General features: G+C 34.4%; 4 protein-coding genes across 10 annotated transcripts; 3 read left to right on the forward strand and 1 right to left on the reverse strand.

The window, feature by feature from the left end:
* Window positions 1-214: 214 nt before the first annotated feature.
* Window positions 215-5,385, reverse strand: LOC142550207 (transcription initiation factor TFIID subunit 15b-like). Of its 7 annotated transcripts, none has more exons than XR_012821297.1 (8): window positions 5,038-5,385; window positions 4,769-4,898; window positions 3,541-4,234; window positions 3,057-3,207; window positions 2,895-2,973; window positions 1,382-1,588; window positions 1,228-1,261; window positions 215-484 (listed from the first exon to the last, which is right to left on the reverse strand). XR_012821297.1 is itself a non-coding variant. In XM_075659462.1 (6 exons), exons 1-6 carry the CDS (start codon window positions 5,219-5,221, stop codon window positions 1,480-1,482), a joined length of 1,338 nt encoding a protein of 445 aa, XP_075515577.1. In that variant the 5' UTR covers window positions 5,222-5,385; the 3' UTR covers window positions 970-1,479. The 7 variants fall into 7 exon arrangements, 2 of the variants coding, with proteins under 2 accessions (XP_075515577.1, XP_075515562.1); XR_012821296.1 differs by having other exon boundaries at window positions 1,210-1,261; XR_012821294.1 differs by having other exon boundaries at window positions 1,228-1,588.
* A 2,845-nt stretch (window positions 5,386-8,230) lies between these two features.
* LOC142519779 (protein DOUBLE-STRAND BREAK FORMATION) lies at window positions 8,231-11,090 on the forward strand. The gene is made up of 5 exons (XM_075622810.1): window positions 8,231-8,383; window positions 8,483-8,690; window positions 9,074-9,217; window positions 10,026-10,167; window positions 10,799-11,090. The coding sequence occupies exons 1-5, from the start codon at window positions 8,319-8,321 to the stop codon at window positions 10,957-10,959; spliced, it is 720 nt and encodes a 239-aa protein (XP_075478925.1). The 5' UTR covers window positions 8,231-8,318; the 3' UTR covers window positions 10,960-11,090.
* Window positions 11,091-14,770: 3,680 nt separating this feature from the next.
* Window positions 14,771-15,647, forward strand: LOC142520912 (LOB domain-containing protein 18-like). Its single transcript, XM_075624071.1, has 2 exons — window positions 14,771-14,923; window positions 15,159-15,647. Exons 1-2 carry the CDS (start codon window positions 14,771-14,773, stop codon window positions 15,645-15,647), a joined length of 642 nt encoding a protein of 213 aa, XP_075480186.1.
* A 1,382-nt stretch (window positions 15,648-17,029) lies between these two features.
* On the forward strand, window positions 17,030-20,030 carry LOC142550228 (uncharacterized). Its single transcript, XM_075659469.1, has 2 exons — window positions 17,030-18,015; window positions 19,505-20,030. Exons 1-2 carry the CDS (start codon window positions 17,242-17,244, stop codon window positions 19,718-19,720), a joined length of 990 nt encoding a protein of 329 aa, XP_075515584.1. The 5' UTR covers window positions 17,030-17,241; the 3' UTR covers window positions 19,721-20,030.
* The last annotated feature ends 3,687 nt before the right edge of the window (window positions 20,031-23,717 follow it).

Genomic DNA, 23,717 nt, shown 5'->3' on the forward strand with positions numbered 1-23,717 from the left:
TCTGATTAATTCAACTTTTCGCTTATCCAATTTTATCCAAATTTGATTAATACTTCTGAACCATCCCATAGGATCCCCAAAAAAAAAAATCGTCAGACTGGATGTTGACAAAAGATAGGCCAGGCCCTATTGGCAAGAGGCTCTCGTCTCAAATTATAGTTGTAACACAACAAAGTGACGCACAAAATAACTCGATACTCTCCGAAGAAAGAGATAAGGGGAGACAAAGTGCAACACATTTTTTAACAGCCAAGAGAATTGTCAGGGTTCCCCGTCTCTTCTGCATGCTGTAGTAAAGTTTCAAATATCAAATATTTACATTTCGTACACAAATAATTCCTTCTTAAAAAAGAATTCTTCATACAAAGTGTGTTATAGCGAAGCAGTTGACTAAATCAGTCATAGATTCTATAATTGTGTATTCACGGATTTTGTCAAATCTTTTATCGTCGCGCACATGCGAGTCCAGCGAGGTCCAAGCCCCCTACAATACGTGTACGTGATACAGCAATTTAGACTAGAAAATAATAAAAGGAAAGAGGGGGAAAACCCTCAATGAGACTTTTCACCCTTGTACATGTTTTACAGACTTGGAAACCTAAACAAAACAAAGAAATATTATTGTCATCCTTGTTTGGGACTAATTAACAAACACGAACTCATTCCTTTAGTTCAGGTGGCCATTACCAACATAACAAGAATTAATAACACAATAATTCTTATCAGTTCAGATGACCATCACACAAATTGCTAAAATTAATAATCTGAACTAATTCCTCTTCAATTTTTTTTTTTAAAAAAACTGAGTAATCCGAACTATTCTTTTAGTTCAAGCAAGCCTATGCAATCACATGGGACTCCAACACAATGAGCAGCTCAATAGTCATCTCATATGATGCTCACAAGAAAGAGGTGGAAGCAATAAGAAAAACAGTTTTTGGTTCACCAATGGATTGAGGAACAAGTAACTTGATTCAGTAACCCGCATCATAAAAATATGGAATCCACAAATCTCATATTCGCCCACGAGTCACAAATAAGGTAGTTGACGATAATAGTTCCTTGCTTACTAGCAGATAGAGTTTTAAGTAATTCAAGTCATTTTAGATCTAGACATTAATGTTAGGAATCTGTAATAAGCAAGAAGACAAAACAAAATGGACTGCCTGTAGAGAGATTGTGATCATGCAACTTCAGAAAGCAACTCACCTGACAAGTTCAACTTACCATTTGCAGCAGTTTGGAGAATATCCACTTCCCTCTATAAAAACATTAACACACCTCCAATTAATCCCAGGCCATACTAAAGAACTCCTCACTAGTCTTAAAATGGACGTAGAATGGAGAAAAAAGGTATTGCTCAGGGTAATGAACAACCTACCTCTTAGTCTCCAGTCAGGGAACAAATCCATGCAAGGAAAAAAAATTAAAAACTCTTCCCACCACAAATATAAGTACATAAAAGGCTGCCACAAAAGTCTAGTACGGACGAGAACGGTTTCCTCCGTGGTAATTTCTATCAGGACCAGAACCACCATCTCTATAGTTGTCTCTACGTCCACCACCATAGTTGCCTCTACCACCACCACTGTTAAGAAAACACAAGATAACACATCAAACTCACACGGCAATAAAGACTTAATTTATTTCATGACAGGCCAAATCCACGAGCAGAAAGAAGAAAAATTTATATCCATCTCAAATGAGAACTCATAAAATCATGATCATGTAGGCATCAAACAATGATTCAATGCAAATCAACATCACATCGCAGAAATGGCATAAAAAATTGCTCGACGAAAATAAAGATCATGGTAAGTTCTCACGAACTGGTGAAAGGCATTGTCTAAAAGTTAAGAACAGTGAAAGGACATCAAATAGAATCAATAACCAACCAAAATAAAAGCCACAAGACAAATCTTTTTCCCTAAAATAGAGGTAGAAATGCCTATGTGAGTGCCACACCAAACAGTTAACTAGAACAAAAACAAAGGTGCAACGATTCAATAAAAAAAGAATTAAAAAGATGAAAAGCTTAAAATCCAAGTGAGCCAAAACAGCCCATTCCAATGTGACTAAATGGACCCCTCGTAACAAAAACACTGGATGTGAAAGAACCCATTCACACAAGTTTAGTCCTGGATCATCAATAATAAAATCACAACTAAATGTAACAAACACTACCCCTTCTCAGTTATATACAAAGAAGAAAATGAGGCTCAATGAGAATGGGAACTGCGGTAACCTAGTCTTATTCTTGTCAGGAATCATTTCCGTCAACTCCCCACAAATACTCAAAAAACAGAAACTCGTTAAAGAGCTAGAAATAATCACTGTCCTCCAGAAATAAAAAACCGGGATCAAAGTTTATAGCAAACAGCACAAAGCATAAATATGAACCCTTCATGTCAAATCCAAACAGCCACAGTTCACATGCAACTGCACATATGGATAATTTTATCGTCACCAAAATCATGTATGCCAGTAACCCAAGCAAATAGCACAAAGCATAAATGTGAACCCTTCATGTCTAATCCAAACAGCCACAGTTCACATGCAACTGCACAAATGAATAATTTTATCAACAACAAATTGTGTATGCCAGTAACCCAAATGCACCTAGGCATTTATCTGTAAACTCCACTTCACGATGCTGGTAAACACTAAATGATTAAATGTTAAGTTGACAAGTCATACATAACAGTGGGTAGATTTAAAACTGACCCCATGTAAGTGCAATAAAATTGGCCAAACAAAAGTGATGATGAATTAATTAATGTTATGAAATGATTTTTAAATAATATTTCCAGCCTCCATAAATAAAAAAGAATGATAATTCAAATGGAAGACGAAGGCGTAATAGACAACCCATATTCGAGGAAATATCAACATACCCAGAACCATAAGTAGGAGCCTTTGGAGTAGATTTTTCTGCCATTGAAACTTTAATTTTGTAACCTCTCATGTCATGCACTGTTGAGGAAAAAACAACAGAAAATATAAAAAGAACAAAACAAAGAATTTTCACTCCAAAGAAAACCGAGTTAAGATCATACTGTTGAAAAAACCACCAGCAGAATGTGCTGCACATGGATCTTCATAAGACAAAACACCATCACCTTTGTTGTTTCCTTGTTCATCAGTATATAATTTTATGCTCCAGGGCCATTGGTCCTTGTAGCCTCGCTTTTGCTTAATTCTTGCAACCTATTGTCACAGAAAAGACTCAAAATTTTCAAGCAGCTTCATGACTGCCTTTAATACATATTCCTTGTTGGCAAAATAAAGCAAATGCAGAAATAATTATGAATAGTTCTTTCTATACAACCCAGAAGGGACAACTACGAAATAATTACATAGTACTTTAACCAGGAAAAACAATCAAACTCTAGTGCATCAAGAAAGGTTGGACTGACTAATCATAGATGACGCAGTAATATAAATGTATACAGCTACAACACCTTCAAATTAATTGCACAACCTGCAACAAAAATTTGCAAATGTTTGTTTAATGGAAATAAGATAAAGAAATTTCTTTACTTGGCCAATACTTCCAAACAGTTCTCTAAGCTCTTCAGTTGTGACATCAGGGGGCATATTTGATATATAAATTCTGGCATTATCACAGGAATCCCCACAATTTTCATCACATGGTTTGGCCTTCTCAGGAGCATCCACCGCTAACCCAGCATAACCTCCATCTGGGTTTCGATGACCCCCACCATATCCACTTGACGGACCACTTCGTCCACCACCACGCTTATCACCAAATGAGTCACCACCATAACCAACTGAAGCACCATATGATGGAGGATATGAACCAGGACCCCCAGAATAGCTAGCAGGGGGAGGAACAGCATCGGGAGCATAACTAGGGTTCCCACCATATGTATTTGGAGGTGGAGCATAACTTCCACCAGCACTTCCATGAGATGGGGGAGGAGCAAGAGCAGCACCCTGTCCATAACCTCCAACATCCCTCCCTTGGTTACCACCATAAGATCCACCTCTACCACTTCCACCATCATAGTCATTACCACCGCGGCCACTGCCACCATCAAAACTGTTACCTCTGCCACCTCTTCCACCTCGATTGTCCTCGTAACCCCCACCGCTTCCACCTCTAGAATAACCGCCGCCGCCACCTCTACCCCCACGATCATCGCCACCATTAGGAGAAGGTGCACCACATTTGTTGCACTCGGTTCTTCGAGCAAAGTTCACATTTCCACAGCTATATTCATAGATCCAGAATTAATTACAGTTAACAGATGAAAAGGCTCAAACATCAAAATCTAGTTTTCAGCCTCTCAAAACATAATACCATGACCGGCATACTTTAACTACTAGTGAATCAAAGAACTACAAAGCATCCATAAAATTTCACTGTAGCTCGAAAACATCGATACCCCTTAGCATGGTTGTTAAAGGTTGCTTCGCATAAACTGTGACATTATAACACAGATGGGAACTGGGGGCTGCTCAAAATCAAGCTCTGCCTCCAGAAGCATGGATATTAATTTCCAGAATTCTATCAACACACTATTCGGATGGAGGACCCAATCACTATTTCCTTATCAAACTAAAATTGTGCTACTTTACAGTATAGAGTAGTTCATAAAATAATTTCCGAGCTAACAGGAGATGCCAGGTTTTTCCCTTGTTCAATTCCCTTCATAGTATCAACACCAAATATTTTCACAAACGCGAAATAATAATCACGGAAATATACTTGAAATCAAGTTAATCAACAGGTAAACTGTATTACCTTTGATTAGGACATCGCCAATCACCTTCCCTGCCGCTGCCCCCACCACGGCCACCTCCTCTACCGCCGCCTCCCCCTCCACCGCGACCCCCCCGATCACCTTGATATCCCCCACCACCACCACCACCACCTAAAACCACAGAATCCCGTCACAGTTAACAAAATCGAATACTGAAGAAAACATAACGCTTAAATTAAATTAAATTAAATATCCTAAATTTATGAATCAGGAAATCTTTGAGACTAACTACGCATGCATATATCAATACCTCTATTACCGCTGTACCCACCGCCACCTCGTCCACCGCCTCTGTTGCCGCCGTAGCCTCCACCTCCACTATTTCCTCCATAACCACCATATCCTCCACCTTCAGAGCCACCATAACCCCCGTAACCTCCTCCCATGGCCGGTGCCGCAGATCCACCACCTTCCTGTCCATACATGTCAGACATCCTCTAAATCTACTAAATAAATATAAATTCAGAATTATTTTCGTAAATTGACAGAGTTGTAGAGTTCCTTGAGACGAGAAAAAGGGGGCGTGAAGATAAACTAGGGTTTCTTTCCCATATGCGTTCTTATATGCGCTCGATAGATGTTACCACAGGCAGTTCATTGACACGTTTATCACTGGCTTATATATATACCAGTTACTCTACACGCGTGATAGATGTTATCATAGACAGTTCATTGACACGTTTATCACTGGCTTATATAAATACTAGTTATTCTCCACACGCATGTGTGTACAATCTTTTTCATTATTATTGATGGACTAAAGGGAAATTTGACAAATTATGGAGATACTAAATTGATATTTGAATTGTTGAAAAAATAAAAATAAAAAAAAAGTGTGTGTTGAAATTGAAAAAAAACAAAAGTGTAATATTAATATCATATAAGGATAAAATTGGAAGATTATAAAAAACAAAAACAAAAGCGTAATATTAGTATCATATAAGGGTAAAATTGAAAAAAAAAGTTGGTGTCCTCTCTAGGTAGTTATTAACTATCATGTCCTCACACTTAATAATATAGTATAGATAATACTAGTGAATCGACACACGCGTTGCGTGCTTGTATAATATTTTTTATTGTTCATTTAATTTATATTTAAATGATGATCAAAATATAATTATAAGAAATAGTGAGGACTATACTGTAATTTTGATATATAAATTAAAAAATAAATTGAAAAATAAAAGAATAAAAAAATTAATTTCAGTAAAAATTGAACCTATAATCTAAACTCCAAAAAGCAATGACTTTATCCACTGAACTACATATAACTTGCATTAAAATTTTAACATTTTATTAATATATATAATTATTAAAACAGACCATGACACCAAAATTAATTACTCTAAGTGTCTCAGACTTAATAGAATAGTATAGATAATAATTAAATGAATTATCATAATTTATTCATTAAACCGTCTAAACTTAACACGGATATTATATATTAAATAGATAATTGTACATTATCTACATGAGATAATATGAACAAAACCGCTATTTCTATGCTTTTCTTTTTAGATGCGATTCGATTTGATGAACACGGGTTACAACTCTGAAAAAAGGGCGACAAAAATCCAATTTTATGGTTTTTTTTGTTAAATATTAATATTAAATGAATATATGTGTTACAGTAATATGTATCTTCTCACCATCCCCATAGTGTATGAGACAAATGTATTCATTTCGATTAGGGTCGTATTCTATGGTCATGATTTTACCATATATGTCTTTGTCATTCCGTCGAAAATCGATTTTACGGTATAAATGCTTATGACCTCCCCTTTATACCTTACAATAATGATTCTTCCGGCATTACGACCTTTACCACAATGATGTTGTTCATAGATCAAATTCGAAATATAATTTACTGCATTAATTTGAGATTAAATATGAAACGCAATCTAGCATAAACAAATAAAAATAAAGAGCATAAACTCTTACAACTTTCTAAATCGAAATTGTCACTCAAAATGTATGTACTTTTTAAAAAACTAGAGATTATTACTGTATCGGATGTTTATTACACCCATATCAATATCGTGGTCTGTGGCTGACGCGTTGCAGATTTTTTTAGGAGAAAAAAGTTTTTTTGAACTTCCTGACCTCGTATATAATATAATATATATAACACACATATATATATAGATGTTTATTACACCCATATCAATACTATGGTCCATGGCTGATGCGTTGCAGATTTTTTTAGGAGCAAAAAAGTTTTTTTGAACTTCCTAACCTTTTATATATATATATAGTATGTATTATTGAAATTGTGACATAAATTTATGAGTTTGTGGTCTCAATAAATTTTAATTTTGCATATTATTTATATCATATGTAAGACATGAAAACTAAAACAATAAATGTAGGTACAGATCGTTGATATTATAGTACGAATGTACAAAATTTAATTATCAACTGAATCAAATAATATATATAATTATAATTGTATGAAATATTAACAAATTTTTTGTCAATAAGTTACATATTAATGAATTAAAGTACAAATATGTATCTCTGGTAACAAACGACTTAAAATGAGTATCAATCAACTTAAATTGGATATAAGTAATATAATTTTGGATTTTTAAGTCATGTGAGTTAGAAATTAGAAAATACAAAGATTGAAATATAACTCACATTTGTAATTATATATTGAATCCCGATTAATAACATTTTTTTCTCTTTTCAATTTATAGAACAAACCACTTGATAAGTCCAGTACTTGTCCGTAGTTGTATCAATATCTAAGTTTCTTATATGTTACATGCTCAATTTTTTTGGAATGTGCACTACCACTTCATGTCAATTTCATTTCCATTTCTTTACATATGTTAGTGTATCATTATGTTTGGAGCAATAATGTTCTGCACCTTATTTTAATTTCCATAGCTAAAAATCGTTTTTGATCAGCAAATAATAAAAAAAAAAACCCATAATGTATGAGAATCGATGCTTACTTCTGAGTTAGTGGATAAAATAACATTCGATCAATTATCATGAGTTTAATTATTCCGTTTTAGCACTTTATTGGACGAGCTTGCCAAATATGATTTGTGCAATGTGAATTATCTGGTCAATGTGGTTTACAGGCTACTACGTTAGTGTAAAGATTCATCGAAAGATAGCGGTTGTGTGTTCCCGTCATAAAATAATAATAAAGTAAAATCACTACTCGAATTATATCTAAGTCCATTAACAATTATGAAATCATACATGTATACAACTGTACTCTACTCTGGTATCTTACAAAAACCAGTCAACCGAATTAACTAGACATGCATATTGTTTAACCAATATTTTAATACTGTTTATTATAATTTCCTAAAATTTCATAAAAGGTAAATTATCTTAAAAATTGAATTAAACATGTCACTCATATGAGTCATCATGTTTATTCGATAAAATCGGAACTGATCGAAAACGGAACCGAAGCAATGTTTCGGTTCGGGTTCAGAAATTCAGATAGTCCGTTTTGTGTGCTATTTAACGAGGTCCCCTTCAAATTTTCAACGGCAACTACTTTCTCAAATGGCAGAAGCTACTCATGTGAATCAGCAAATCACCTTCTTCCGCTCGCAAATTCATAAGCGCAGGTAAGATTATCTTTCGCTCTGATCTCACTCTGCAGATTTTATTTGACTTCAGCTGCAGCGATCGAATTGTAATAATCGCTTGAATCGGATTTGTATCAGTTTTGACGAAGAAACTGTTCATATTCTGGAATTGATTTTAGCCTCTAAGGGCGTTGAATCTCTTATTGGAGTCAGATCTGCCTTGAAGCAGTTTATGAGATCCGAATCTCTATCCATTGTTCGAGAAATCGCGGAGGAGCCTGTTGAGCGGAAGCTTATTTGCGCTGATTTCTTAATCCGTGTTTTTGCTCTTATAGGTGACGCTGAGGTAATCGGTCCATCGATTAGCAATATTATCGCACAACAGCTATTGTCGTAAATAAGAACATGTATACTCGTATGGCTTATTCGTTCAGTTTACTATGAATTCATACGGTGGCAACACTTGACGATACTAATAGTTTTCATACCACAGTTTCATGCAATGGAGTGCAGCCACTATTGACATCGAGTGATGCAGAGTAGTTCTTTAAACTTGGGGTGTTTTTTAGTACCATTATTTTTCACACGCTCTATTGCTGCGGCACAAAAGATATGTGCAGGGGTTGCACATTAAGTAATAATTGTTCTTTCTAAAATGCTTTATATTTTGGAATTTGGATCAATGGCTCAATTATTGATTTTGGTGTTTTTTAATTTGATTTTCTGTAGAGTTGCTTGGCATTGAGATATGAAGCTCTGGTTATGCGAGAACAGAAGATCGCGACTCACCCCGGGCTTCAAGTTTCTTCCGAAGAATGGCAGACCTTGGCTGAACATTTGATTGAAAAGGGCTTCTATTCTGTTGCAAACAAGGTATATGGTGTGATCAAATTCTTGAGACTGGAACACTATATCTAGGTAGCATCAGTCACTAGAATTACACTACATTACCAAATCTATTGGAAGTGAAAGATATTACCCATCCTTTTCATTTTGACATAATAGTTTCTTATTCATTGCTCCAAAAATTTTTTAACTGTGCTTCCTTGTTTCACATTTAAAACTGTACGGCTCATATATCTATCAAACGTGTAATCTCTATTGAAAATTAAAATAGCATAGAGTGGTGACTAGTTAACATCGCCATTACATAATATTTGAGTCCAGTGATCGGTGTGTCATCACTCTGTTGCAAAATTTACGTCCATGTATTATAAATGAAATGCAAAATAATTGAGTCACTTTTGGGCAATAGACACTCAGTCACCTAAGAGAATGTGGCAATTGAATGGATCTAGGGTAGACTGCAGAGATTAGAGACCAGTGTCCCTGGTAAACAAATTATAGTGAGGATTATGTTTTGACTGACTAGTTATGTGCATTTCACACACACACACACACACACTCTGTTTTTACATGTACTCAAACAAAACTTAAATTCAAATTAAGTACTGCCACTGACTTTGAACAAGAATTAAATAAACCTCGAAGTTAATTCGTATTTTAAACTTAGTTCTCACTTCATCTTTTTGACAGATGTTTCTTCATGCTGAACATTGAGCATCTGATTCATTCAGTTCCTATTGTTTGGTATTGTGTGACTCATTTGAACTTCTTACCGAGAAGCTGTAGCCAGAAAGTTAACAGCTAGACGATTTTAGCTTTTGCTTTTTAATTGCAGGTGTGTGACAAAGCTCTGATTTGCCTCAAGGCGTATCATGTAGCAGATTCTAAAGCAGAAGAATTCTTGCAGGACGTGCATGCCATTAAGAAAATCAAGGGACTAAAGGATGCAGCTGTACTATCAATGTCTTCACAATCTGGTATTTAAATTATCTATTTTGATGTTTCAAAATAGAAATCACCAGCAGTCAGCAATTTTTTTTGTAATACATAAAAGAGTAACTTATAATCTTTTCCAAGCCGAAAACTCTAACTATTATTACCAGACCTCTCCTCATCTTGCAAATCATGAACGTTCACCCCTGGAAACCTCCCAATCATTCACTCAATTACCTTCATTACCAACGATAAAGATACGCTCCAATTTCAGATATAATGATGATGATGATGGTGATTAACACTCCATTTGTCTCTCACTTGAAATTTTAACTCCCAGTGGTCATCAGCAATGAACAGTCCATTTGACTCTCACTTGAAATTTTAACTTCTACTAATCTTATTTCAATATCAATATCTAAAAATTAGCCTCTTAATGGATGAATGTCATTACTTCCATATATGTTATTTGAATGTCAAATAAAAAGAAAGTGCTCCTGATTTGATGAAGAACTTCGCTGTCTTACGCACAGCCGTCTAAATGAAATACAGAAACTGTCTTATTCAGTCGACGGAGTTTAATCCTCGAACAATTGAATAACTTGAAATTTTTGTCTCACCAGTAAAAGTTAAAGATAATGGATTTCTACAATTATGATGTTTGTGATGATTCAGTCCAGGCGATGGCAGCAGAGTACCTAAAACAGAAAACAGTCGAGGAGAGCACACAACACGCTATAACCTCTATTGGGACGCAATTCTCAGGAAGCTCAAGGTTTAGAAGTGGGATCAGAAAACGTAATTTTCTTAGATTGAAACACTCCCAGTCTCTATGAGACTTCTTTGAAAGCAAGAAGTTCAAATCTGAGCTACTTCTCTTCTGCCATTGATCTCTTTATTTTTTATTTCAATTATTTTGTTAGGGAAAGAGCCGTTCCTTATCCCTCATGTTATGTTATGCAGGTTTAAGGCTTTGTTTATTTGGCTGTCTTGACATCTAGTTTATCTTTCTTGTGCATGTGTTTGGGATCCATGTCAAGATGTTTCCTGTAAGTATGGATAAAAATAACCATTTTTGTAGCTTAGAATTTTATAGATACTATTAATTCGTAGCGAACTGTACACTAATCTTTGTTAGTTACTTGTCAGATGATTATTCAAATGTTAACCATTGGAAAGAGAACGAAATAAAATTTCAACGTGTGAATGATTTGGGGCGAAAGAAATAAAGTGCAGGTGAAATTTTAGCTAACTAAAAAAACTGAACTTAATCATTGGATAAAAGTTTGAATATGTTATGATCAGATTATTCTTTTTAGCACCCTTGCATGGTTTTGGTATAACCCTGCTGCCCCTACACGGCAGGATGCACGCATCACACAAGTCAAATTATTCCAAGATCTTAGGATGTGATTGAATTGATGGATTTGATTTAGAGGAAGGTGATTGATTTGGAGAATGATTCTAGTAGGATATTTCGAATGACACTAATATCGAGTCTATTAGACATCTCCAATAATTAATATTGAAATTTTTTAACTTGATATATAGTGAATTTGAAGTTCACTTGAATTTTGTTCATCCAAACAAGTTGAGGGATATAAAATCCATTATAATTTCAAATCCATCAATTCAGCCACATAGTTTTGGAGAACTAACTGGTCCAACACGGAGTTAGCTACTTGCTTCAACTCTAAACATCTCGAAACTCTGATTAATTGATTTGGAATTATATTTTACCTCTGAACTAGGCACCTCTTGTCTATCCGTCTATATCAGTTAATTAGATCAAGTTTAAGGTAGAAAGAAGAGTACATCAAATAATAAAACAAAAACACATCATATTTTTAAGTACATTTTTGAAAAAACGTTTTTCAGAAAACATCGGGAATAGATCAAAAGGAGCTAACATAATTCAGAAAATTCTAAATAATTGCTAAATGCCCTGAAATTTACGATTACGCAACTATACGGACAATTGCAAAATCCTTTTATATAATTAAAGAGTGTTTGTAATAGCTTCTACTTATTTTGAAGTGATTCTTTTAAATATTATAAAACAGCGAGGCAGAAGCACAAGTAGAAACTAGAGTATTAGCAAATAAAAGTACAAAGCTAATACAAGCTAAAACTTGAATACTTTGAGAAAAATTACTTGCAAGCTTAATTTTTAGTAAAAAAAAATAGCAATATTCTTACATATATAATACTTATCTCTTTTAATTATCTAAATTTTTACATTCATATTATCAACAATGTATTTATATAATTATTATTACACTTAAATATATTGTATCAAAATTAATTTATCTTGTTATAATATTAATGTTTGAAAATTTATATAAGATTAATATAAATTATAAGAAAATTGCAAAATATTGTTTTTAAAAATAAATATTTGTGAAAAAATATGATTGAAATTTTTTAAATTCCATTAGAAACTCTTAAAAAGTCATATATAAATAAACTTAAAATTTTAAAAATCTCCAAAAATATTTACAAAAAAAAGAAGTGAATTTGATATAAATGTATGGTAAAAATAATTGAGAACAATTGTAGAATATAATATATTTTTTAAGGATACAGATGTAAAATTATAAATTAAAATCATTAACAAAAAAGTAGAAATAAAAATCTACAAGTTTGCTCCTAGTTTTTGATTAAAAATTACATAAGTTGAAGCAGAAGCAGATATTCACAACACCCCAAAATACTTCCACGTGGCTAAAATATAGGAAGTGTTTCCTAAAACCTCTGCCGGTCACTCCCTTGCTATGTCAAATATGGTATGCTCTTTTTCTCAAATCAAATACCATATAATAAACATAATCTGCCATATGCTACACAAAGGAAGTCAAATTTGGAAGGATGAGATGAATAAAACATTTTTTCCCCATGCTAATTTCATGCTGCAAAAAATTCCCTAACGAATTGAACTTCATATAATATATTGAGTTGGTGATATATATTATCTCGGAGATACATACATTTTTTTATGATGTATGGATTGGATACATTTGAAACTCAAAATATAGTCTACATTTTTTTTGGGTAAAAATATAGTTTTTGTCAAATAATATGACCCTAAAATAATAGCTATGACAATTAATGTCAAAGATTGCTCACCATCCCACCGTTTTAGGGTTGGAAAACATCCACATCCCAATACTCGAATCTTCCATGTCACTAAGACGGTGAAGATGTCTGTTTTCCCCGTTTTATATTCATAAACTTGAGGGGGAGAAAATTACACAAAACTCATACTGGGGAATTTGAACACTAATAATTCGACTATATAGTCCCTTGAACTCTTTGTGATTGGTTTAGCTGAATCTTGATTTGCAGTGGAGTTGATGTAGTTAATGTGGCATATGGAGGAGAAAATATGTTAATTTCACGAGTCGGATCATTGTACTGGATATTAAAAATAACAATAACAACAACAAACTATCAAGTTTGTTCAAAATACTTCGACCTATTGTATGAATCTCAAATCTCAAACTCGATCATAGACTTTATAGGTAATTATTTATTGTCATAGATATTTCAAAACCAACGACCAAGACAAAATTGTACAACATTACATCAGTTCTTTCAAAATCTTATGTACCTTCCACATTAAACCCAAAAAAGGTCAAAAAGTTTCAACAATTATTTTTTAAATGAAAATATCAGAAGCTCATGCAATAGGGCAGTTAATTAAATATGAACCTAATATATTATATATATATATATATATATATATATATATATATATATATATATATATATTTCGTAGACATTATAGAATTGGTAGGGAAGAGAGCTGTTACAATTTCTTTGGAATGGCGTATTAGAAGCTCGAAATCATGTGATGTGCATTAAATGCGAGCTTCAGAGATTCCAGCTTAGGGTTCCCTCGCTCTTAATAAATCTTGGAGTATCGATGCATTAACCACAAGATGATGACAATTTTAGTTAATTTATGCATAGGTAGCTACTAAAATAGGGAGTAGCCGGGTTGATAAAGCAGGTAAATACGATGTCAAATTATCACGAGTTTAATTTTCTCTATCAACACTTTCTCAATCAAGACTGTCGTACATGGTTTTTCTAGTGCGGTTTATCTGACTAGTGTAGCGCAACGGGTTCTCCACCACCAAAAAAAAAATAAATATTAAACGTAATCGTGTTTAGGATATTATTCAGCTATAAAATATATTTTTTTCAAAAATAAAAAATAAATAGAAGGAACCCATTTTTGCTAGGTGAGAATTTTAACACTGAATATGGAGTATGTGTATGTAAATAGTGCAATGAATATTTTTGTTAGATGCCCCATGTGACGGAGAATAAATATATATTTAAGAAGCAAGCATAATCTAATGCATGTGATCACTTGATCATTATAATTAATATATATGATTGTGAATTAATTGTTTTCATATATATAATTTCAATTTCATTTCATGAATTAATATATATAATTAAATTTCATGCACGGGACTATATATAAAAAGGCTTTAATCACCCCTACGGCTTGTCCTCAAAATCTATCGATTGTATGGAGTTTTTTCTATAAAATAAATTGACATACAAGATCAGTGTTCTCTATATACATGTATGAAACTGGTTGTTTTACTTTTTACATGATTAATGAGATCTAAAATGGGAGGAGGATCCTGTGCTTCCTGCAAATTGCTGCGACGCCGGTGGTCGAAGGACTGCATCTTTGCTCCTTACTTCCCTCCCGATGATCCTCAAAAGTTTGCTATGGTTCACAAGGTCTTTGGTGCAAGCAATGTCAGCAAGATCTTGCAGGTATTTCTTTCTTTCTTTCTCAATATTAGTAGATGAAGTTCAAATATTGATCTTCGGGTTAATCAATTGGTCAATGATTAATATATATTAATATTTTAGTTTGAATTTTAAGCTATGGAATAATCATATAAAGATGTATTTAATATCCTCTCAAAGTTCAATTGGAGTATATGTTCTGCACTGAAGATACGTACTCAAACCCTGTAGTATATGTTTGTCTTGGAAATTTTTGTAGGAGGTTCCGGTTCACCAGCGATCAGATGCAGCGAGCAGCTTAGTATACAAAGCGAATGCAAGGATGAGGGATCCGGCATATGGATGCGTAGGGGCAATATCATATTTGCAAAATGAAGTATCGAGGCTGCAGATGCAGTTAACTGTGGCTGAAGCCGAGATTCTGATGTGCACTGATCAGATGCAACATCGAGAACAACCCGCGGTGCCGCAGCCTCAATCAGATTATGACAAACCTCTTCTCTTTGCTTCTTCCGACGACGACTTTATCCTTTGCGACTTTCAAAACTGCCATAGCTTTGCTACTACTACGATTAATTATCATGTCATGCAAGATCCCCTTCAAGAGAGAGTCCGTTTAGTGTTTATAGCTGATGCCAAATTAAATTTACAAATTTTGCTGCTAAAATGCATTTGGTCCCCATCCTCTTGGAAAAAATATTCATATTCGGGTAAATCAATATTCATAGATATGTGTTTGAGTTACTAAAAAAGTTGACAAATGGTTTAAGGGAAAAATTTGTGTGAGACGGTTTCACATGTTATATTTTGTGAGACGAATCTCTTATTTGGGTCATCCATGAAAAAATATTACTTTTATGTTAAGAATATTATTTTTTATTGTGAATATCGGTAGGTTTGACCCGTCTCACAGATAAAGATTCGTGAGATCGTCTCACAAGAGACCTACTCATGGTTTAAAGTACCCAAAAAAAAAAACATAGGTAGGCATGATGTTTGTGTTTGAGTTACTATTGAGCAACATGGTTCAAATTATTTACATCAAAAGATAATCCATTCGTACTAAAATAAAACACACAAAAATTTTATGAGACGGTATCACAAGTCAAGTTTGTGAGACATATATCATATTTAGGTCACCCATAAAAAAATATTATTTATTATTATAAATATGGGCTCGTATCATGAGTCTATCGTCTTACAAGTTATCTACTAATAATAAAAATTCGGCCCGGCCTTTGCAACAATCTCATTTAGGCTGCCACTGGATTTAATGATTTTAGATTTGAGAGAGAGATTTGATGGATGAATTCTATGGGAAAATTTGAAATACATGATTTATTATTAAAATAGAAAGGAATGAATTTCTATTCCATAGTGATTAAATAAATATTGAGACGTCCTCTAATATTAGCAGAAATAAATGGGCTAAATATCTCACAAATAGGATTTTATTAATTTGACCAAATATCTTATGCATAACTGCACCAATTGACAAATTTATAGATTGGGCTGTAAATTGGGCCATATAATTTCCACGAATTGGACCGAAAAACTGGGTAGCCTGTGCTAATGAATCATATTTAATTCGCTTTGGAAATTTTAATTTTGGTAATGAGAAATGACTAGTGAGTAGTGAGAACTGAAATAATAATAAAAAAAGGAGTGAAAATGGAAAGAGTCATTCTATATGTATTCGTATAATCAGATTTGTATAATAATTTTTATAATACAAAAAAATTTAATATAAAAATTAAATTTATCAAAATTCATGATTAATAATATGAGATAACATCGAAATCTCATTATATAATTGATATACACAAAATTTTTGTGAGACAAAGTATCGATGAAAAAAAATTAATTTTATATTAAAAATATTATTTATTATAGTAAATATGTACATATAAATATCGATGCTTTGTTGTATCTTTGGGCTTTAGCATTATGAGAATCCTGCCTATATTCAGATTAAAAAATAATATTTTTAGTATAAAAAGTAATATTTTTTCATGGAAGACCAAAATCACAAAATACGACCCGTGAAACCGTCTAACATTGTTCAAATTGAAATAACCCATTATTTACTGTTGTAGTATCGCAATTAATAAGTAACGCGTGAGTAAATCCCCAATCGTTGAAACCCTAATTTGAAAAATCCACTTTTTACAGCGACCGAATCTTCTACATTGAACACATTCCAGTTCTGACTTTTCTTCTATGTCCAGTTCACCGCCCACATGAATACCAATTTATGTTTCTAAGCCCTTGTATGGAGATAGCTTGTTGCACCAAAAATTCACTCTTCAACCCTAGACTGATTTTGGTATACGATATTTTCAATGGCAACCGACGCCTCCCCGAAGTTTCAGAAGCCCGATCTGATTCAGATGACGCAACCACAGGAATACCGTTCGGAGATCGTCGGGGAGGCGCACGATGGGCTTCACTTTTCGCAGTTCATGATAGCGGGATCAGTGGCGGGAATGGTTGAGCACATGGCGATGTTCCCGGTTGATACGGTTAAAACCCAGATGCAAGCCCTCGGATCCTGCCCAATTCGATCTGTTAGTGTTAAGATGGCCCTTCAATCTATTCTGAGATCGGATGGACTTAAAGGCCTCTATCGCGGCATTGGCGCCATGGGGCTTGGTGCTGGTCCCGCGCATGCCGTTTATTTCTCTGTTTATGAACTCTGTAAAAAGAATTTTTCTGGAGGGAATCCTAATAATTCGGCGGCACATGCCCTGTCGGGTGTTTGTGCCACTGTTGCTAGCGATGCAGTGTTTACGCCGATGGATATGGTGAAGCAGAGGCTGCAATTGAGTAATAGCCCTTATCACGGGGTGTCGGATTGCGTGAGGAGGGTGCTGAGGGAGGAAGGTTTTAGGGCGTTCTATGCATCTTACAGAACTACTGTGCTAATGAATGCTCCTTTTACGGCTGTGCATTTTACTACCTATGAGGCGGCAAAAAGAGGTTTAATGGAGGTTTCACCGGAGAGTGTGAGCGATGAGCGGTTGGCTGTTCATGCTACAGCTGGAGCAGCGGCAGGGGCATTGTCAGCAGCCGTTACCACACCTTTTGATGTCGTGAAGACTCAGCTACAGTGCCAGGTGTTTAATTTTGCTCTCGTTTCTTGTGTAAATGTTAGGCTGATGAAAGGTATGAGAACATAAGCATATTTTCTTTGTAAATTTGGCAATGTGCTCTAAATTCTTTAGTTTTGAATGAACTTGATGATTGATTAATTTGACTACAGAGTATGTTGATTTCTGTTAGTTTCCGAATTTGTGATTTTGGGCATTCCATCGAATCTTGGTTGATAAAAACCATGGTTTTGAAGAATGAAAGGATATTGATGTTTATCGACATATAATGACGGTCATCTTTTTTGTTACTTTATGCAAGTTTGTTTTTCTTTTCCTAAAAGATTTCTTGAGCCTAGTGCCAAGTTTCTTGAGATGCACTACACCTATTCTTGATCTAGTGCACTAAGAAGAAAATAAGGCAGTGACTGTAATGAATATTAACTAACTGGTTATTGTCAAATTCTTCTTATTGATTTATTTTTTAAAAAATTTGAGGAACTTATTGATTATATTTTGTACTATATATATCTTGATTACTTCTTGCTAAGTTCTTTGACCAAACTTGCTATGTTCCATAGTTCGGAACATAATAGTTGAGAGCTTGAGGAGCAATTATGTCATGAGCATTAGTCATATTGCAACATGACAAAGGTTCATGAATCATGTTTTTTTGAAGTCCCTCTGATGTGTAAATTTTCAATAAATATTCAAGGACATGTGCAAACCTATGAATACATATCATATCAATTTCTTCACGAGTTCTAGTATTCAGTCAGAGTAGAAAAAAGAGCATTATAAAGATTAAAGAAGATATCAAAAGATTAAGAAACAAAAAGATAATAGCAGTTGGTGACCTTCACTTACTTCCGTGACATGAAGCACAACTCAATTTATAAGCTAATACTTATTAAATTGGTGGAAACTGTAGCTTATGCAGCTGTAATGTTGATTACCATCATCATCAATGACAAAAGCGCAATTTTCACTTGTTGTGTGGAACATTGCTGATTTGCTTGAAGCCCTCAATTCTAACCTCTTCGTTGCTATAATATCCTTGGTTCTAAACAACCAAACTGATTTTTGGGATTTTAGTTCCTTGTCATATACCAAACAATTACAACTCCTTGACTGTCCACTAAAAAACTTAGGTCTTACTAGATAGTGAAGGATGATGTAAAATCACACAAAATGATGTATTGAATGTTGAGATATGTGGAAACAGCTTGTTTCAGTCTCTTTCAACTCACCACTTTATCTTGATTTAGAAAAATCCCAAGATAATTGTAATTATCACGAGTTTCTTCGATAGGTACCTAATGTAAAATAAGAGTACTGGAACGGCTAGTGAAACTTGCTTTATTTTTTTGAATTAATACCCACATCAAGAGCAATCGTCTGTCCCAACCTCAAATACCCACTAAAATAGATTAGTTTGGTACATGCCTTACACTTTAATCTTCTGTCTGAGTTTTTAAACTACTTTCTTCATTCTTAATCTTTTGACATTTTGCAGGGTGTCTGTGGATGTGATAGATTTGTTGGTGGTTCAATCCGTGATGTTGTTCGGACGATAGTTGAGAAAGATGGATACCGTGGTCTTATGAGAGGATGGATGCCTAGAATGCTTTTCCATGCTCCAGCTGCTGCGATATGCTGGTCCACTTATGAAGCTGCAAAATCTTTTTTCCAAGAATTAAACGTAACCAACCAAAGGGGCAACGTGACCTGAGAAAGGGCGGATAGGTTGCTTTATTTTTTTCCCTTCTCGGTAGATACCCTGTATGATCATGGCAAGCAATATGGCCAGGGGATGGATTTCTTTGGGAAAGAACTGCTTGCTGATGATTTGATAGAATTCTTTGGAGTAATGATGTGATTCATACGAATCTTAGAGGCAGCCATTCATACGAATGTTATAGGCGGCCATTCATGTAGCGCGGTGTTTATTTACTATATGGTGTAATCGGCATTTGCTTCTCAGATGCAATAATCTGGTAATTTTAAAAGGGTAAATTTATCATTACTTTTTGAAATCATAAACAACTGTTGCTCCTACATGCCATGCATGCCATGCATGATTTTATAACCTAATCTGAGGTTTTATGCTATTTGAACTTATAACTTAAACTCATACCGAGTCTGCTTCATTGATCTCATCTCCCAGTCAAGACCATCATGATATGCATAGTTTTCAAGGAGTGGAAACCTCTTGTTGTATATGATTGATTTAATTCTCACATGTGCTTTACAAATCATGCATCATCCGAATAGTTGTCTTGAGCCAAAATGAGATATGATAAATGTTTGGTTATATGCCAAAATGAAATGTGATATAATGTTTGGTTATGGAACAAATTATGTCAAATAAGATAAGTTTTAATTAATATAACAAATGTTATAATTTCATATAAATTGTAATCAATTAGGCAAATGATATAGAGTCGATAAAATAATTGCCAAATAACAAACACAGATTCCACAATGTTCATTCCATCTTTATTTCTTGTGTGAATTTTGATCTCATCGTATGCCACAAACGGGGGAAAATCGAAAATGTTCTACGGAAGAAGATAATTAATCGCACCACCTGTCTCCTCAGAAGGATTCATGATGCAACCCGGGCGAAATGGATGAGTCGGGTCGGGTACTCTGCCGGATTTGCTATCAAGTTAAAGGAAATATGAGTCGAGCGTCTGGACTGAACTTCCTCCCTGAGAGATTCGAGAAATCTGCGAACAAGAAAGTAACCACGTGAATGGGCGTCGGAGGGGTGTCCGGCGTGGCCACTCCGATGCTTAAGTCAGCAGAGTACTCAAGCAATAAAACCAATGTAGCCAAGTGATGGCTGTCCAATCGGTGTGGAGCAATAAATGATAGTATTTAATCATTTAATGTGTATTCAATATCTGAATAGAGTGTAAATGCAAGTAAAGAACCTGATATTTATAGTAGATGATGTAATGATGACCTCGTTTTTCGTGTTTGAGCATTAATGATAGTAGGGTGTCTGATTATACCCTATTATTCTGACATTTCAAATCTCACACTAGTCACATCCAGCCCACTTGATTTTATCAACCATTAATGTTACTGTCAGAGATAGGTCAGCTGTGCATGCTCTATCAAGTCGGCGCCATTAAATGCTTCACTCATATCGAGGTGGCCGAGTAGAATGCTTCTCGGACAATTATATAAGAGCTCGGGCATTCCACGTCTCAGGGAAGTCATGTCCCGGGTGATCCAATGGCCCGACCTATTGACTGACTGCCCACTTCATGATTTCTCTAAGTTGTATTCTCCTCGTCCCGGACAGTTCCATGACTCGGGGCGTTAATCCATATTGTCATACTGCCGGCCCGAGAGCATTCCATCCTGGCCCGGGCACCATCCATGGGTATGCTCTGTGGCCCGGGAAGTCCCAGGACCTATCCATGACCCGGGACATCCCAAGGGTATCAATTCATAATCAAGAAAAATAGTCACCGAGTACTATTCCAAAGTGATTAGTATAATGAAACCACATGTAGGATTCGTTCGACAATCAGCAGAGCTATTAATCCAGCCAAACGCACTCTGAAGGTTAATCGTTCATATTTCTTCTATTTGAAGAGAAAATATCATTTAAGAGACGAGCCCATGAATTATTTTGAATGAAAAAAATATCAAAACCTTGTTTATTAGGCTATCATCAATGGTAATCTGAGGGAAAGTCTAGCTAGCTCAATGAGCTCTTCACCTGCCCAACAATTACAGTAATATCATCAAGCTTTCCACCTGCACACAATTTCACCAGGTAAATCTCGATTTAAGTATCAAAACAACTGGGAATTAACAAGTCGGTCAGCGGCATGAATCAAACTCTTGCCTGTTAACTTCATTCCCAAAAGTTTCTTCCACCAAGGAACTTCGAAACCCTGATCACGAAAACAACGTTCCCATGCAATCAATCATGTAAGAAAGGACATTATGTAGTTGTAGAGAGAGAGAGAAATACATGAACTCGAGCTTCCAGCGAATAAGGGGATTCGAAACTAGAATCCTTTGAATGGATCAGAGCTAAATTAGCCAATGCCTTTGCTAGCATCCAGATATATCAATCAAAAAACACAACAAAATTACCTGACCAAGCTTTAAATTCGTGAGAAGAAAAACTGTATTTCACCATACCAGCATCGGAAGCATTATCACAATATTGAAATAATTTCTTGGTCAAGGAAAACCAGAAGATGTTCTTGGACTGGTGTATAAATATGATACCGTGGCATCAAGGAACGTTTGACCAACAGCCTCCGAGCTCAACTGGTATGGACAGTCGAAATAATGTTCTTGTGGTGATGTGGAAAAGCAACACTTCTACGTCTTTTCACATTAATCACTCTCTAGGCGGCTCGAAATCCATCTAAGCTGATTATATATACTAGTTATTATGCACACGCGATACGTGTGTACAAATTTTTTATCGATGGACTAAAGTGTAATTTGACAATTTATGAACTGATTAAATTGATATTTAAATTATTGAAATAACAAAAATAAAAAATAAAAGTGTGTGTTGAAATAAAAAAAAAATAACAAAAAACAAAAGTGTAATATTAGTATTATATATATATATATATATATATATATATTAAATTCAATGTTATAAAATAAATGAGTTGGATTGACAATTTCTCGTATTATAGATTATGGGCGCCGACCCACCTAGCTTTCCGTTGTGATAGCACTAATGTTGCACTCGGTATCATGTTATTTTCGATATGATATGTATCACAACTTGTAGTCAATTGTCGTAAATGATCCTAAAATCACGAAGTTATGTTAACTATTGAGCTAATTTAATGTTAGAACATATATTTATGGTGTTTCCATTTTTTTTTTTCGTGCAAAATATGTTAGTTCTGCTTCTATACTTATATATTATGCAATTTTTAAAATTCAATTTAATATATAATATTAATTTATTAACTATAGAAAAACTTACATAAATATACACAATTACATTAGAAGATGTGCCCAATTAGTTGAAAGAAACAAAGTTTGTTTATTGCTCACCAACCGAAACCAAATTATATACAAACTTATAATGCACGTTCACAAGAATAATACATAGAACCCAAAATTTGCTATTGAATTATAATCTCACTCGTTTTTTAAATAATTTTCTTAATATGTGTAAGAACACACATAAGCCTAAATATATGGGACAAAAGAGCTTTAAAGACCCCTACAACATTTGCAAAGGTTTACGCACGATTTAATTCATAATTTAAAAAGTAAAGGATATCTATCTGTTTACTTAATTAGTTCCATTGCTACAAATTAAACACTTGTTCTAGAATTGTTTGCACTAAAATTCTCCGCGAAATATCGAAAATGCATATTTATTGTAGTAATCAAATTTTTACCATATAAGTAATATATTGATATAATTTTTCATGTATCATGTAATATATAATAAGGGGGAGAAACATCTCATGCAAAGGTAAATGAGAACAAAATGGATGGTAGTAATTAACGACACCCATGCATTTTGTGCTGCAATGGTGTGTTTATATATGGTGGATTGGCATTGCATCTTCACACCATTCACATAGATTTTGTAGTGTTTGTTTCATGCATCAGTAATATATCATCGTTTCTCCAAATAATTCATTCTTTCTCTCGGAGGAAAGAATATAATTAAAAATGGAGAATTCATCAAACCTTCCGCAGAAGCAATCCCCAGA

Source organism: Primulina tabacum, chromosome 1 (genome assembly GCF_025594145.1).
Source record: "Primulina tabacum isolate GXHZ01 chromosome 1, ASM2559414v2, whole genome shotgun sequence".
NCBI classification, from domain to species: Eukaryota; Viridiplantae; Streptophyta; class Magnoliopsida; order Lamiales; family Gesneriaceae; genus Primulina; species Primulina tabacum.

Coding starts and splice junctions, on each gene's coding strand:
- LOC142550207 (XM_075659447.1), bottom strand. CDS start 5,221: ATGTCTGACATGTATGGACAGGAAGGTGGTGGATCTGCGGCACCGGCC. Junction 4,899..5,037: donor TGGGTACAGCGGTAATAGAG/GTATTGATATAT, acceptor CTGTGGTTTTAG/GTGGTGGTGGTGGTGGTGGG. Junction 3,208..3,540: donor TGTTTGGAAGTATTGGCCAA/GTAAAGAAATTT, acceptor CTGTGACAATAG/GTTGCAAGAATTAAGCAAAA.
- LOC142519779 (XM_075622810.1), top strand. CDS start 8,319: ATGGCAGAAGCTACTCATGTGAATCAGCAAATCACCTTCTTCCGCTCG. Junction 9,218..10,025: donor TCTATTCTGTTGCAAACAAG/GTATATGGTGTG, acceptor TTTTAATTGCAG/GTGTGTGACAAAGCTCTGAT. Junction 10,168..10,798: donor ATCAATGTCTTCACAATCTG/GTATTTAAATTA, acceptor GTGATGATTCAG/TCCAGGCGATGGCAGCAGAG.
- LOC142520912 (XM_075624071.1), top strand. CDS start 14,771: ATGGGAGGAGGATCCTGTGCTTCCTGCAAATTGCTGCGACGCCGGTGG. Junction 14,924..15,158: donor ATGTCAGCAAGATCTTGCAG/GTATTTCTTTCT, acceptor AAATTTTTGTAG/GAGGTTCCGGTTCACCAGCG.
- LOC142550228 (XM_075659469.1), top strand. CDS start 17,242: ATGGCAACCGACGCCTCCCCGAAGTTTCAGAAGCCCGATCTGATTCAG. Junction 18,016..19,504: donor AGACTCAGCTACAGTGCCAG/GTGTTTAATTTT, acceptor GACATTTTGCAG/GGTGTCTGTGGATGTGATAG.